Consider the following 16,700-nt stretch of genomic DNA (forward strand, 5'->3'; position numbering starts at 1 on the left):
ATAAATTTGGTTACAGCTTTAAATCTATATTTGGTGGAAGCATAACATTCAGCTGAGCTAGACTTTGAGGATTTTCTTTGAACTATAATAACATTCCAAATTCCAGCTTAAAGAGGGTCTGAAGAGGCTGGGGCATAACTGCTCCAGATAAGACCTCCAGAGCAAGAAGAACAGGGTTAGGCTTATGGAAGGGGCTGGAGAAATGCCCCCCAGCAGTCCAGGCACTGAGATTTCAGACTAAAGAGGATGTGATAGGTCCCTTGTCCAAACCAGATACACAATTTAATTTAGAAAACATTCTAGGTGTTTCCCCAACCAAGATTTATTGAACTTTCACATGCCAGGCATAGTGAAACTCAGAGTTATAATGTTGATGTTGCTCCTTTCTCCAGGGAGCTTGCCTTCGTGTGGGAGGAGGAGACAAGCTTACATGGCATTAACAAAGAAGTTGTGAGCAGTGCTAACAGCAAAGGATACTCTGAAATCTAGATTTTTTAATGATTTGTCTTAAAGAGCCAGATTAATACCCAAAGACTGCATGTCTTTCCTGCATGAAAAATATCACCACATGCCAAATTGTGAGACAACTCTAAAAGAAATGTCCTGGAGTTAAGATGTATATGATATCATAGGTGGTAAGAGCCAGTTCATCACAAAGCAGGAGAGCCTAGCAGTCGGGTGTACCATGGGGGGATGTATGGGTTACAGTCCAGGCTCTGGTACGCATTAGCTGTGAAATCTAGGCTGTTACTTAACCTGTCTGTGCCTTTCATTCTCACATGTAAAATGGGGAAAATAACTGTGTCAACCTCATAAGTGGACTTAGTGAGTTCCCAAGAAGTAAGCTATCCAGGGCAATTCTTGTTTTACAGCACAAGAGCACTCTCTAAAGTCAAGGTCAGGGGTTTTAAAGAATGCTGTTTCCAATATTAGAAGAGGAGTACTTATAAATGTATTGCTGGTCAATATCTGTTCACTTAAAATTGTTAATGTTAGTATCATCCCACTTATTTCACTGACTTCTTAGCAAATAAATCACTTAACTTTTGGCCGGGAACCATGGGTCAGCCCTACACAGAGCTCTAAGTGGAAAATTTTGAAGAGCTTTTAAAAGTGTGCTGTAGATAGCTGTGATGGGCTTTATGTACACCAACCCTTGTGCCCTTACAACTTTATTTTCTCTCTCACTAAGTGAGGTACTTACTAGCTGATCTGTTCTTTCTCCTAATAATCATGCTCTGATGTTGGTTTGATGCTTAGATCCCACATCTGGTAGCTGTAAAATCCCAGGGACCTGCCTTGACCGCCTCCCAGTCAGTGCATGAGCAGCCCACCAAGGGCCTCTCCGGGTTTCAGGAGGCTCTGAATGTGACCTCGCACCGCGTTGAGATGCCACGCCAGAACTCGGATCCCACCTCGGAAAACCCTCCTCTCCCCACTCGCATTGAGAAGTTTGACCGAAGCTCTTGGTTACGACAGGAAGAAGACATTCCACCAAAGGTAACATCACTGGGGTGTTCTCATTGCCCTCACCATCATCGTCATTATCGTTGATGGTGATGATTACCCCTATTCCAGACCTTTCATAGTAATGGACATTATGCCAAAGCACTGTCTCTTGTCACGTCTGTTTTGGTCCCTCCTGATTCCCAAGTTATGAATTGGATTGTCGTTTATCATTTCTGACCTCTGTTTTCGCCAAAGAGACAGAGGCTCAGGTTGATCGGATGACTTGGAAGTATATATCCTCTATCCAGAATTAGAACTTTCAACCCCAAACATTTCAAACTGCTGTTTCACTGTCCACATTAAGAAAATAATAATGGATATTTTTATTGGTGACCAAATCTATATTTAGACAAATTAAAAATTTACAGATAAAAAGTAGAAAATTCATTTATTCCTATTTTTAACAATACAAAGTGAAACCAGATTTCAGGTGTTCAGAAAATATTATTACTCCTATAATATTTTCGTTAGTCACATTTATGGAAAGCTTCTTGTAGGCCAGGTCATCATTTAATTCCAAGTTTGACTTATTACTGAGGATAAAACTCCAGGGTAAAATGACCATCACCCCACACTGCACAGTCCTGGGTTTGGTTTCTTATGTTTTGTTTTTGCCTACAAAAATTATTACTCATCCCAAAAATTGCCCATGTGACCATGCATCTCACTGCAGAGAACCTGGAAGTATTTAAAAATAGTGGATAAATTTTTGCATCAGATTCTCTCTGGTTCAGGATTCCCCTTTCTTCTGAACTCAGCATAAGAGCTATGACAAATGGGATGTTGCACAATTTCCAGTGACCAGTGCCATTTTTGATTCCAGAAAAAAAAATAAAACAATAATAAAAATAGATAATACCACATGATTTCCAAACATTTTTCCTCAAAAGGGTATTATAAGAGGATATCCATTGTTTTGAAAATGAATAATGGTGTTCTCCTCTTGTGGAAGCAGAGGTGCTATAAAAAAAGGTTCTTGTGAGAGCCAAGTTCAATATGGAAAACAGATGGATGGAGGAGCAGACACAAGATCTGGGGAAACTGAGAATGGAGGTTATCGGTCCATTCTGTAAAAGCATGCAGGCACACGTTTGTAAACTCTGGGAGAAAAATTTAGATCAATACAAACATTTCAGGTTTTAATTGTTCATTAGACTCTTTCTTCTCTACAACTATTTAAGCTTACAAAACAATAAAGGAAGACAGTAGAAGTCTTCCTTTTTAATTTGAGCAGATGGGAGCACTGATTGGGTCATTTTGCTTCATGTCACTGACTCGTCTTTTTAGGTCTTTATCTTAAAATATATTCTAATAACCAACAAAATTTATATTAATGTCAATATCACTTAATTTATTGATAATCTTAAAATATCTAGTACAAAACACTAAAAGAGACCCTCTCCTCCTCCAAAAAAAAAATGAAGAAAAATTGAAGTACCTGATGAATGTTTAACCCAATTAGCTGTCACGGGACATCAACATTTTCATTTCCTGGTCACTTTCATAAGTAAGTTAAGTAAGTTTTCTCTCTATTCTCCCCTCAGGTTGGACTCCTTAAATACAGTTACCATATTTGATTTCATTAAAAAATGTTTCATAAAAGAAGGTACACTTGAATTCTACCTTAGGTCCTTGCCAGGTTAACTGATGATACATACATTTTCCTAATGTACCTCGCAGTGCGATTGGTACTCAGTCTTTTTGAAGACCCTTCCAGTATTTTCAGTGTTAATCCTGTTTTCTATTATATTTGCAGATTGACCTTTTAAAGCTGTGTTTGGGGTGTTGTTTTTAATTAGTAATTGTAAGTTGATGAGGAACTGAAAACATGCAAGATCTATTGCAATAGTTTCTCTGAGCTCACTGACATGTGGCTTATGTCCCAAGTTCTAGCCTGATACCCTAGTTTCTCACCAGATTTCATAATTACCTTACTGTTTATTAGTTGTGATGTGAGCCTAAAATGAAACTCAATTTATCTGGATGGCTCTCAACTGATGCAATTTCCAGTGATCAGGTGAGTTCATGGTACCCTAAATAAATTTTTGGCATCCACCACTCTTTCACACAGAAAAGGGAACTCAATGAATGAAAATAATGAGCATGATCTGTTTTTAAATTTGGTTTTAAAATTCAGGACCATATTCCTTAATGGTTGCTGAATATGCCTCAATGCCTTTTGTTTGATGTTATTTAGGGAATTCAATCGTTCTTTCAGAAATGAAAGATGTTTCTTCCCTGTTTCTGATCATTGCTGTAACTCCTGGCAAATCTTTTTTCAGGCCATCACTTATGGAAGCTATTTTATGGAAAATATTTCTGAATTCTGCTTTTCTTTCAGGTGCCTCAAAGAACAACTTCTATATCCCCAGCGTTAGCCAGAAAGAACTCTCCTGGAAATGGTAGTGCTCTTGGACCCAGACTAGGATCTCAGCCCATCAGAGCAAGGTAAAGGGGAAAGACAGTTCAGGTGAAGGAAGAAGCCCCCACCGTCGTCGTCATTATTGCTCTTCTAAAAAATGTCTTTGTCCTTTTTCATGTCAGAGGCATATTGACTGGCCGTCTGGACTGTACTCTTTGGTGGGACAAAGCACAGGCCTTCTATTTCTTCAGTAGCTTTTCCCAGACATCAGTGTGCAGTGGGAGCTCATGAATGAATGAGTGAATGAATCAATGAATGAATGAGGCAACCCAGAAGCCAGTCAGGTGTACCTTCCCTGACAGTTTTAAAATTTCTGGAGTAAAATTGCAAGGATAGGCCTGGTTGTAGTATCATAAACCATCCCTTGAGAGACCATTTCATGGAATCAACAGAAGAAAATGGACTAGTTTGAGGGGATTCTTAGCATCAGGTCCAGAAATGTGCCCTGAGGACCATTGAGACATTAGAAAGTAATTGCCAAAGAAATGCATTGGTGACCAGCTGCAGAGCTTCCCTCGCTTGGCAAATTACACAGGGACCGGCCCATAGGAGGAACTCCCCTCTTGATTATGGAGGGTCACTGAAATGCAGTCAGGCTTCCACTGAGACTCTGTACTCTCCGAGAATTTTCCATCAACCATGTACAATCCTGCAGACAAGAAGTTGCATCCACCTACCGGTTGGTGCAGAGATCTTGAGAGAAGCTGGAAAGTAAACAGCAACTTTACAGGATGGGAGCAGATTTTATGTGGTAACAGATGCTGTTGGCTGCTACAGCTCCTCAAGCTTCCCTCAGAGTTTTCATCATGAAAACTCCCCTTTTTAGAACCAACTGAAATAGCAAAAGGCCTCTGCTGAGACTATAAAAAGGATGAGCTTGGACAGCCTGTTTTATTCTTCTTTATTTTGCTCATAATAAGAGAAGGACTCTCTCCCTTGCTAATGAGAGAGACTAGGCATGAAGGTTATGATTATTTGCATAGATCTTTAAAATATGGAATGCTTTTGATCATAAAGCTTTAATCTCCCTCTTCACATGAAGAGCCTTAGGAAGGGGTTAGTCCAAAATAAGATGGAACTGTACTAAGTACATGAATCCCTTTAGGGCAAAGAAGCTAATCCACTCTGAGTGGTTACCAATAGCAGGAAGCTCTGAATGAGCCATTTTTGTCCAGTGATTTGTCAGATCCATGCTGAGCGAGTGTTGCTGTAAGCAGAGCTGAGGAACACTGGGCTGCCCTGTGACCAAAGAGCCGCCTGAACTTCCTCAGTCACCCCCTTCAAGCAGCTTGAAGCCCCACTTGTCACTGCTACTTCTCCTTTGAACTCTGCCCTGAGGCTCTGTTCACTGATAAGTTGCTTAGAATTGTAGTTGCTGTAAATCAAGCATCATTTCAACTTTTAAGTATTTTTCCTTCTATCAGCCAAAAAGAAAGGGAACTATTGTCATATAGTCAAATTAAAAGCAGCTCTTTGTTCCCCCTGAAGTGTTATTTTAATAATGTCAGGGCCTAAGACGGTTGACATTTGATGGTCAGTGACTTGCAAAACATGCACTTTTCCCTCGGAACCACTTAAATATTGTACTTTGTGCAAAGAATGCAGGCTTTGTCAGGAGGTAGGAAAGGAGTGAACTAAGAGGTAAAAATCACTTACCTACATTGAAAGTCAGAGGGTCTATGGAGGACAGGGAGGATGGAAAATCCCCATCTTTGCCACCTGGAACAGTCCTACAACGCACCTTCTTCTAGCTATCACGTGTCTCCAAGTGACCAACATTTAAGGTCTGAATCAGACTTTGCAACTCTGGATTACATTGCGTTTTTAAAAACTTGAGGATGTGTTTTCTTTATTGTGATAGAGATAGCTTTAGTTCATTTTTGCTGCATAACAAAGCACTCTAAAACTTGGTGGCCTGAAATAATAACAATTTATTATTTCTCACGATTCTATGGGTTTGCAAAGTTCTGTTGGTCTCACTTGAACTCACTCATGCAGCAGCACTGAGCTGGTGGGTTGTCAGCTGCACCTCCATGTGGTCCTTCATCCTGGGCTTCTTTACTGTGTCCAGTGCACAAGTGCTTTTCAACACTTTTCTTGCATCATCTTGCTGATGGCCTCCACAGGTTCACATGGTCAGGCCTTGAGTTAATGCATAAAGGAGTACACGTGCATGGACACTGGGAGATGTGATTCACTGAGGGCCATTACTGTAATACAGAGACTCTCCTGCTTTCTGATGGCCTGAATGAGGTCTTCAGAGTTCTTTTTGTAGCATTTGTCAGACAGCTGCCCACCCACAAAGCCATTAAAAAGGTAGCTTTTAAATAATTCATCTTTTACCATGCTGCTAAGCTACACTTCTTGTACTGGGTCAATATTCCTTTATGTCCTCCTAGCCTTTTCCTTGAAATGGCTCTTAAAGGAGACTAGAAAATTAGCACATTTAGAATGATTCCCAAGAAAGATTACACATGTAATAAGGGACAGGTTCAGGATGTTTTGTTATCAATATTTTTATTTCATTGGCTAAATTTAGCAAATGTTTATTGAGGATCCGCTGTATGCAACGCTGTGTGTTGCCTTGGGACCCAGTGACTCAACCAAGGCTGCCTGACTCATGGGCCCATGGGTCAGAAGATATAATATACCTGCTGCTCTTTCATGCTACAGGTATTATTAGGGGCAAAATTCTATTTCTGAGTCCCCAAGTCACCAGTTGGAGAAGAACCAAAAGGAGAGCAGTCCTACCTGTGTATATTGTAAAGTGATTGAGAAATAAGCCACTCTTGGGCTAAACAGTGAAGAAAGAAAGGCAAAGCCTAATGCTTAAGAAGTACAGTTTTCCCCTCCTAAATCCAGTACTAATGAACTCCAGTTACTGGGTGCAAGACACTATATAGTCATATGTTTTAATCAATAAACTACTTAGCATCCCGAATAGAAGACTCTTGAGTTAAATTGGCATATGCAAGCATGTACCTGTAACATGAGGGGAAAATCAGAAGTTTACTGTTTCAATGGCCTTCCTTATCCCAGAAAAATCTTCCTGTTGTTGTCACTCTCCCACTGTCTGCACATGCCACTCCAAATCAAAGAGCCCTATTGAACACAGGTTTTTAAATAGATACCGTATGGAGGAGGTACATCTGTGCTGGTGTCAGTCAAGAAAATGTTATTGGGCCACCCCTGTGGATCCCTGCCTTCTGCTTGGTTTGGGGCAATTTAATATTTATTTCCTTAAACACTCTGGAACACCTATCAATGCACAGTTCTGTTCAGTGTCCATGTGCATTAGAGATGTTAACTAATTTAAGCCATATGATAGCTCTTTGAAGTAGTGACTATAATCAACTCCATTTTATAGATGCAGAAACTGACATGAACACAACTAAATTACCCAAGGTGACAAAATTAGTAAGTGATAGAGCCAACATTTGAAAGCTGGTAGTGTTGCACCCAAGTCCTCACTCAGGCACCACGCCATGCTAATCTTCCAGTAGTGAACGCAGCTGTCATTGCTGCCTCGTTTTCCCAAGAGAACGGGTCTCATGACCTGTGGACCGACAGGGCACTGTTTTGCCTCCACCTTTCTTGCTGTATGATTTAGTGAGTCTGTTAACAGCTCATCTTCATCTTATGGTTATTGATCCTCATCTTCTGATTTTCACTACCATTTAAAAGCTTTGTCCCATGGGACCCATGTATACCCCCAAAATTTCTCTACTCAAGCTGGAACTAGTATCATCATGTGCTTTTATCTATTTCCTTCCTGGATTGTTAGTCTGGGTGAAAACACCGTGACCCCTCCACTATTCCCTGCCCTTCCTTCTTCAGTGTGTGCAGATGGGCCTTGCGCAGGCTGCTAGTTCAAAGGGATGTTCTCAGATGCCCTGTGGACTCTCAAATGCCTTATGTTGTCAAGGGGATGAGTTAAGTTTAAATCAAGATTTGATTTGCTCATTAAAAAAAAATATTTAAAAAAAATTCCAGGGACTTGAATAGTTAACTTTGATTCATGTGTTCTCTTAAAGCAAATTAAAATTTGATCAGATAAGTACATTCTGAATATGAAAAGATTTAAATGAAGCCTGAAACTCCCAGTAAAACTCAATAACTAAATGCTTAATTTCAAAAAAATAATTCTCTGTCCCATCCCAAATCTGTCTTCTTATGACTCTTTTATCCGCGTTGGCTGTGTCATCAAAGAACACAGTAAAGTGAATTTTGGCAGCCAGCCAGTTAATTATAGACTTGGCCCAAGTGTTTGGGCCAAGAAATCACTTTGTAATCCTAATTTTATGTTTTGACTTTTTATATGATTTAAGTAAGTGGAAAAATTGCCACATTTTTCATTTTACTGTATGTTTCATAGACAAAGCAGCATTGTCTGTGGGATGGCAAATATCTGAACTAAAAGTTAGCATTTAAAGAAAGCTATATGAATGTTGTCAAGTTTTTACACATTTGAATCTGAGTAGGTTCAGTTAATATGTGGACAAGAGAAATCTATTATCTCATGGAATTCTTCTGAAATTGATCTCCTCTAAGAGCATTTATCTCAGACCTCTTGGCCCCAAGGCCAGACCATTTATTTCTACATAATAAGGAAGAGAAAAATCTGAACAGTATGACTTTTTGTTTCCTCAAAATACTCATAGTTCACACAAAACTAAGACAGAAAAGGCATTTTAAAGTTTTTCCTATTTCTATGTGTGGTTACATAGAAACGAAATACTTTTTTCAGACTTCAATGGCAAAAATAGCAACCCTGTTAAGATCAGCACCCATGCAGGCTAGCTGCCGTGGGGAGGACTTGTGCTAATGAGGCCCAGGTCACGGATTTCATGCCCATGGGAACCAATTAGCTTCACAAAGAAAAAGGCCGAGTCCCATCAGAGATGCACGCTCATCCCAGCTGGTTCTGCTAATATCCATGTCCCACTTTTATCCTAGGACAGCCCTGGCTCATGCCTTGTTATCACCTGTGACAGCAGCATTCTACCTGGTCAGCCTGCCTCTCTCCTGGCCACTCAGTCATAAGCCTGCCCTGGGAGACCCATGTTCTCTGCCAGGCTCTGTGGCCATTGCTTCACTGTCCTAGGGTTTCCTTCCTAACACAGACTTTGGGGCTCCACCCAAGTTGTGTCCTCTTTACACCAACAAGCCCTAGGAAAACCCCAACCCCTGTGTCTTTGTTCAGCTGTTCCCCCAGCCTTCCTGCCCGCCCCTCCAGGGCCCAAAGCCTGTCTCTTTCCTGACACCACTTTGCCTGCTCTAGACGGCATTCATTGTTCTCCAAACTCCAATCCTATTTACAGACTTTTACACACAGTGTGCAGAGTTTTGCCTTGTTTTATTTTTTTCCAGGGCACACACTCATGCATAGGATTGAGTTGTAACTTGACTGCCCTGTGACCTGTGCTCTCTTCCATCTCTCACACCAGGCTAATGAGTCTCACAAAGTAGGTGCTTAATAGAAAGGTTTTGGTTACATGATCAAAGGAGTGCTACACGAGAGCTAATAGCTGGATCCTACTACCACACCACAGCCACCAGGGGAAAAGTCAGAGCTCATAGGCACACTTCTCTCAGTAGATTTTCTTTTAATACGAAGAACACTACCTTAACATTCCACAAAATGAGAGCAACTTCCAAGACGCCTTCGTATGCCCATCACCTTCAATCTGCAATACAGTTGGTTAGTCACACAATTTTTAGAAAAAATACTTTGGGAATTTATTAATAATACATAAATAATTCCTGATCACTACTGTTTAGTAAATGAGGACAATGGGAAGAATTCCTTATTTTGAAATTAAAGAACATGAGATATGAAAAATTTGAAATACAGAATATTTCAGAAATATTATACATTTATCATTGGAGGTATTCTCTACGTCGAGGGTATTTCCAGTATGGATCCAAATCTATTTTAGTTAATTAGATGCTAACAATTTTCACAAAAATAGTTACCATACAAAGGAGTGTCATAAAAATATCGAGAAATTAGAAGTTTTCCTGAAGTTTACCAATAATCACTTTGGTAGTTGATATTGCTGTTATGTCAATTTAGCAACCCCTTTGCTATAATAACCTAAAATAACTTTGTCATATATTTTACATATATATGATCAAAATTAATAAATTATGATATATTTATTTTTACATATAATGTTTTCTAAGACCACCAACAATGTTTTCCAATAACCCAATTTTTCAGAATTTTTATAACTCAATCAAAATGTTTTTGGCAGATGCATTACCACAAAGTAAGGTTCTTGTGTTTTCAAAAAGATATCTGGGTTAGTTGCTGCTATATAGATTTTATTCCGTGGCCAGGTTTTTGGTAGACTAATCCGCAAGTGTGTCAAAGGGAGGGCACATATTCTTTTCATATTTATGGGTGAAACATCTGATGAGCAACACGGGACGGAGTTCCTGGTATGCAATTGATATTCTTGAAATGGGCAGAGCAAAACGAGAGCATAAAAGTACATTTTCATATGATATCTCACTGCACTAAAATCAGCACTATGATGACTCCATTAGCAAAGGTGTAAAAAGTTGTTTGGGGAACTGAAGACATTGGAAACATGAAGGGGGCCAATGTGACTACTCTTAGCAGTGGGTTGGCAAACATTGGAGCTTTGTATTATCTATGCCCAGCATTATATTAAGAAAAAATGAAAAGTCTGTGAGGTAAAAATTACAAAGGAAGAGCTTTGTAGAAACCTTGAAACAAAGTCATAAAAATCTCAGCAGTTGCCTCCCACCACCACTGCTGAGATGTCTCTTTTCCTGGCATGGTTTCCATGATCACCGGAAGTGGCCTAGGAGGCCCTGCTCTGTGCTCCCATGTTGCCCTGTGCTCACTATAGGCAACACATGGATGAAATTGTGTCTATGTGTCTGGCTAAGCTGGCACAAGACATGGCTGTGTCTTGTTCACTATGTATCACAAATGCCTGGCCCAGTGCCTGGTATAGACCAACGGAGTGAGTGCATAAATACTACAATTTGGGAAGCAGGAAAGATAAGAAGACAAGTAATACAGAAAGATTTTATGAAAGGTAGAGCTAGTAGCCTGCCAACAAACTAATTTGTTCTTGAATTAGCCTTTAATTGTTTTGAAAACATACCTCCCTTTGATAAAAGCCAATGTATATAAAGACTTCCTCCAAGAAGTTAAAAAATACAAATACACCACTAGTGATACAAGCCAAGAACTTGATTAAGTGATTTGCTGAAGAGGAATTATAAATGGCAAACAAATGTGAGTAAAAATTAATGTATCTCAGTAGTAGTATCTTAAACTGCATTAAAACAAGGTACAAAACGTTTTACAAATTACCAAACTGCTCATAATAACATGTGGTAAGAATTCGGGGTGATGGACCATCCCATACACTGCAGCGAAAACTTCTAATACCTTTCCATTAACACTGCATTGTGAGTAGCTTCACAATGAAATGCAATCACTTACCAGTCACTGAATTTCCATTAGTATGTTTATGTACATTCACATACAAATGTGCATACACACATACACCAGTTTATGCCCTTTCACCTAAGAATTGCAATTCCAGAGAAGGGAGGTGTGATTGGATATTTTTATGCATGTAGATAGCCATTTTAGTGTTATGTGTCACAGCAATGTAATGGAAGCATGATAATGTCTAACAATAGAGGAATGGTTAAACTAATGCATCTGTTTACTGGACCAGTATGCAGCCATTATTGTTTGTGGAAGCATAAGAAGCTACTCATAAGTGTTAAGAGGGGAAAAAGCAAGCTGCAAAACTGAATATACAGTATGCTTCAATATATAAAAAAGAAAAAAGGCTGGAAGATGATCTACCAAATAGTAAAATATAGCTGAGTATCTCTTCGTTCAGAGATTGCATGTGCTGTTTCCTTGTTTTTATCTTTTAATATTTTTCAAGTTTTTTACAATGAGCACAGGGTAAGTGGTTTAAAAGAAAGCCTCCTTTGATGATTCATCATTTCACAGCTAATACTCAAAGTGTGATGACCCAAAAGTTGGGTCAAGAGTTCAACTCCCCTCCCCCACAAGAAAAAAGTTACTTTTTCACACGCTCAAAAAAAAAAAAAAAAAAAAGGAGAAAAGAGTTTATCCCATCTAGATAGTGATCTGGCCAGAAGTTCCACAGAGGATGGTGTGACTATCATTGACCCCTTTAGTTCAAGGTCACCTAAGCACTCTCTTTATCCCTCTGCACTGAGATGGGACTGGTCTATGCTTGTGTCTACCACGGGCAAGGTCTTGAGAGGGTAGTCACTGTGCTCTGCCGTCCTTGCAGCAACCCTGACCTGAGGAGAACTGAGCCCATCTTGGAGAGCCCCTTGCAGAGGACCAGCAGTGGCAGTTCGTCCAGCTCCAGCACCCCCAGCTCCCAGCCCAGCTCCCAAGGCGGCTCACAGCCCGGATCGCAAGCAGGGTCCAGTGAACGGACCAGGGTTCGAGGTAAAGCTTTCCCTTGCCTCTCCCTGACAACATGGCCTGGACAGGAGAGCCATGGGCGGGAGTGGGCTACTTCCTGACTTCTGTGACATATGCTCCTGGCATGGCCACCACTGTGTGGTTCTGAAGAGCCGCTTAACTGCTCTCAGCCTCAATATCCTTAGAGGAGCGGGCCACCATCCCCAATTATGTGATGTCTGGTGTGGACTAAACCCTTTCTAATCGCAGGTACCAATGTTTTGCAGGGAGATCGCAGAATATTAGTATTATTTGAAAATATAATCACTTACCAGTCACTGAATTTTCATTTCCATTTGATTTCCTGCTTTGAGTTTCCTGTACCCCTAAGTATCCTCTTCCCATTGTGCCAATAGTCCCTTTTTGTATTCTGACCATAGTTCATAATACTAGTTATTTTTCTTTTTTTTTCTTTTTTTAAAAATATATTTTATTGATTTTTTACAGAGAGGAAGGGAGAGGGATAGATAATTAGAAACATCGATGAGAGAGAAATATCGATCAGCTGCCTCTTGCACACCCCCTACTGGGGATGTGCCTGCAACCAAGGTACATGCCCTCGACCGGAATCAAACCTGGGACCCTTCAGTCCACAGGCCGACACTCTATCCACTGAGCCAAGTCAGTTAGGGCAATACTAGTTATTTTTCAAAGTGAAATTCAATAAAGACTAATGTAGGATATATCTATAATAATAAAAGCTAATATGCTAATTAGACTGGACAGCCAAATGACCTTCCAGACATCCTTCTGGATGTCCTTCCGGGCAACCTTCTGGACGAAGCTGGGGCTGTGAAGGCCAAGCCCCTTGCATGAATTTCATGCATCAGGCCTCTAGTATACATATATTTTTTGAGAAGAAATAAAATTTTAACTTAAAATAGATATTTAACTCTTCTGGTTATTCCTGTTGGAGAGGTAAAATTAGCCTCTGACCATTTAATTCAAGTCATTCATCATTGTTCAGTTTCCATTAATGAGGAAGCTTGTGAAAGACATTAGTATGTCCAGCTAATTATACACAACAGCACATTGTTTCTAGCTAATCTAAATTTATTCTTTCTGAATAACCTTCTTCAGAAGATAATTTTGCTTCCAAGTAAGAAAGACCAAGACTTTTTAAAGTGCAATTTGATAAATATTAGCACACTTTTCTTAGCCTTTTCACTAGACACAATCATTATTTACCTTCTAAATCTTTTCAAGGTTTTAAATAAATAAAGTCACTATGTGTCCATTTTGAAATGTGATAATCCTGTCTCTGAACTGGGTTATAGACTGGCCTGTGGCTGCCCTTGTATGCATTCTTCTCATGTCAGTGGCACAGCCCACAGCTATGTATACTTGTGTTGCCTTGATCCAAATATAAATTTAGTTAATTGAGAATTCCCTTACCTTTTTCTGTTGATAACTTAATATCCGTAGTAAGAGTAAATGCTAAAGAAAATTCTCTGATCTGGTTCAGGTTTAATTCTTACCTTCTTTCCTTTGGCTCCTAGTTCTTCTGGATCAAACACGCTCTTGTATCTCTGTCCCTGCCCTAGAAAAACCCTAGATTACTTCTCCACCTATAAGCTCATAAACGGAAGGGATGCTCTTCACTCTATAGCTGTCAGGGAGCCCTCCCCGACCCATGCTCTGCATCTCTATCCTAGGTTCCCTCTCCTTTATCATCAACACTCTCCTTCCTGCTCCCACCTCACTTTTTCTTCCCTAAAGGACCCACACAACTCTCTTCACACATCCACTTAAAAACTATTCCACCAAATAAAATGGGTTTCTAATTTTTTTCTCCACAAAATTTCATCAAAATAACTTGTCCTCGTGGGTAAGTGGTAAAAGAAAGCAAACATTGAATCTTAAGACTAGGACTTTGAGAAATCAGACAGAATCTCAGCTCTGTCCATAATTTCAATGTGACCTTAAGCCATTGTAAAATAGGAAAATGGGCCACATCATTGGGTTGGAACAAGCATTGACACACAAAGCATTTAGCACCAGGCTTGACACACAATTAATGCTCAGTAAATGGTAGTGGTGGTCATGCATGCTAGTTTTTCTTATTATTACTAGCAAACTTCCACTAGTGTGTTTGCTTGTTTTAGTTTGCCTAAACATTTACTGTTTTTTCATGGATTTGCTTGAGGATGTGCCTTAGCAAATGGGTCAGCTGAGTAATCCTAAAGGATGACTCACACAGAACTCCTGAACTTGAGCCAGCACTTTCTTTTTTTTGTTTGTTTGTTTGTTTATTTTTATTAATTAAGAGCCAGCACTTTCTGATGGTCATTATCTTTCTTGGCTCTCTGTGTTTTCCTCTAGCCAACAGCAAGTCAGAAGGATCACCTGTGCTCCCCCATGAGCCTTCCAAGGTGAAGCCAGAAGAATCCAGGGACATTACCCGATCTGGTCGACCAGCTGTGAGTGCTTTTCTCTCAAAGAGTTCTAAACTTTTAATTCACCAGAAAACCCACAGGATAAACTAATTGGGGATACACTCATGACTGTGAAACAAAAAATCTTGAGATTAAGAAGCAGAAGCAGCCAGAAGGAAGACATACCTGATGAGGAAAGAACTGAACAGATATTGGATTGCTTATCTGCCTTTATGGATTTGGTGATCACTAGCAAATAATTCATATCATTTATTCCATAATTTCTACTCAAATTTGGCCAAAAAGTGTTGAAACTAGCAGTTAAGAAGATTTGGGCACTTTCTATGGATTTCCCTTGTCAACCTTGCCCTTTCTCCATATTATTTTCCATATGAGTTAATATTACAGTTTTTCTGCTGTGTTTCATGCCTCTAGGACTATATTTTTGGGACCAAAACCTGATAAGCATAGTCTGCCAGGGGGCCTGATAACATGAATTCTAGCTGCATTGCTGTGACACAACAGATCCCTAGTGGCCTTAAAGAAAGAAATAAGAGCATGGAGGCTGGAATTTGAAAGTTAGAAATTAATTTGGGATGAGTTACTCTCCACCTAAATTTTCTGAGCATCTATATATATAAAAGCCTAAGCAACCGAATGACTGGTCGCTATGATGTGCACTGACCACCAGGGGGCAGACGCTCAATGCAGGAGCTGCCCCCTGGTGGTCAGTGCACTCCCACAGCCAACCTTCTACGGCCCCTCCCCTGGCCAACCTCCCACCACCCCGATTGCTGGCCAGACCGAGGGACCCCACCCATGCACAAATTCGTGCACTGGGCCTCTAGTCTTTTCTATGAAATAAATGTGAAGCCTTTTTTGTTTACTCTGTTAATAATGTTTTAAAGTAAGGGAGCGTAGTGAGAGTAATAATAGGGGGAATCTTCACTCTTCTGGGTTGAGGTTCTCTTTGCCCTTTTGCATTTATCGGTTGTGTACTAACAATTCCTGTTTTGTGTCTAACCTGCTGCCTTTCTTCTGGCTTTTTCCTTTCCTGTGGATTCTTCTGGATTGGGTTCCTCTTAATCTCAGAGCTATAAGAAAGCTATAGATGAGGTTAGTATTATATTTCCTTGGTTGTGCTTTCACAAAAATATCAATATGAAATTGATTTTCTGATGCTGACATCTGGAAAAGTGGCCCACTGGGTCACAGATTGAAAGCTCACTCATTTGGAGTGATTTGTTGGGAGAACAGCCCCTTCCACAGAAGCCAGGCTAAGGCCCTCACACACCACTATGAAGTTCCAGACCCTTCCTCCTAAGTCACAATGTCACTTTTCCAATGTCGCAGTCTGGCTAAAGATAAGCATCAGTGATCTGTTATTGACAGAGTTTCTTATTCTAGTACCGTTCAATAGCAAACCTGAGCTTTTAGTCTTTGCTCGCCAGCCTTGCTAGAGTATGGTGTTTTTACTAACAAAGAAAAAAGACATCATTCTAGGGCACTCAGAATTTATAGTGTGTGATTTGTGAACAAGGAATTACTGGGTATTGTTAGATTAATTTTGTGGAACATTAACTACAGCATCAACAGCAACTTTAGTTAATGAATACTGGCAAGTTAAGTGACTTTATTTCCTTATTCATGGAGACATTTTTCCATTAGAAAAATATATGGCTTTGTCGATCTTAGCTTGCTAAGAAGGATGACCGCCTTACTGCTGTTTGTCAGACCTGCATGAATACAGCCTACTGGAGGGTTGTTTTTTTGTTTTTGGTTTTTTGGGGGGTTTTTTTGTATGTTTTTTGTTTTTTAAGAGACAAGCCTTGCAAAGACTCCTAACTGCATGGAATCTGAAGACTACCATTGTGGCTTTAAGGCTGTGGCT

The 16,700-nt window shown here is 40.0% G+C and overlaps 1 protein-coding gene across 5 annotated transcripts in view; it reads left to right on the forward strand.

Moving 5' to 3' along the window:
• The window catches only part of TNIK (TRAF2 and NCK interacting kinase), a 372,736-nt gene that overhangs the window by 309,424 nt on the left and 46,612 nt on the right, over positions 1-16,700 (forward strand). For 3 of the 5 annotated variants that reach the window (XM_080655707.1, XM_080655709.1, XM_080655711.1), the window contains 5 exons: positions 1,261-1,500; positions 3,851-3,957; positions 12,256-12,419; positions 14,757-14,854; positions 15,902-15,925. In XM_080655707.1, the coding sequence (XP_080511833.1) occupies positions 1,261-1,500; positions 3,851-3,957; positions 12,256-12,419; positions 14,757-14,854; positions 15,902-15,925 (633 nt within the window). The remainder of the gene's footprint in view (positions 1-1,260; positions 1,501-3,850; positions 3,958-12,255; positions 12,420-14,756; positions 14,855-15,901; positions 15,926-16,700) is intronic. The other 2 variants (XM_080655708.1, XM_080655710.1) reach the window with 1 other exon arrangement.

This window comes from Plecotus auritus (genome assembly GCF_963455305.1).
Source record: "Plecotus auritus genome assembly, chromosome: 2".
Classification (NCBI taxonomy): domain Eukaryota; kingdom Metazoa; phylum Chordata; class Mammalia; order Chiroptera; family Vespertilionidae; genus Plecotus; species Plecotus auritus.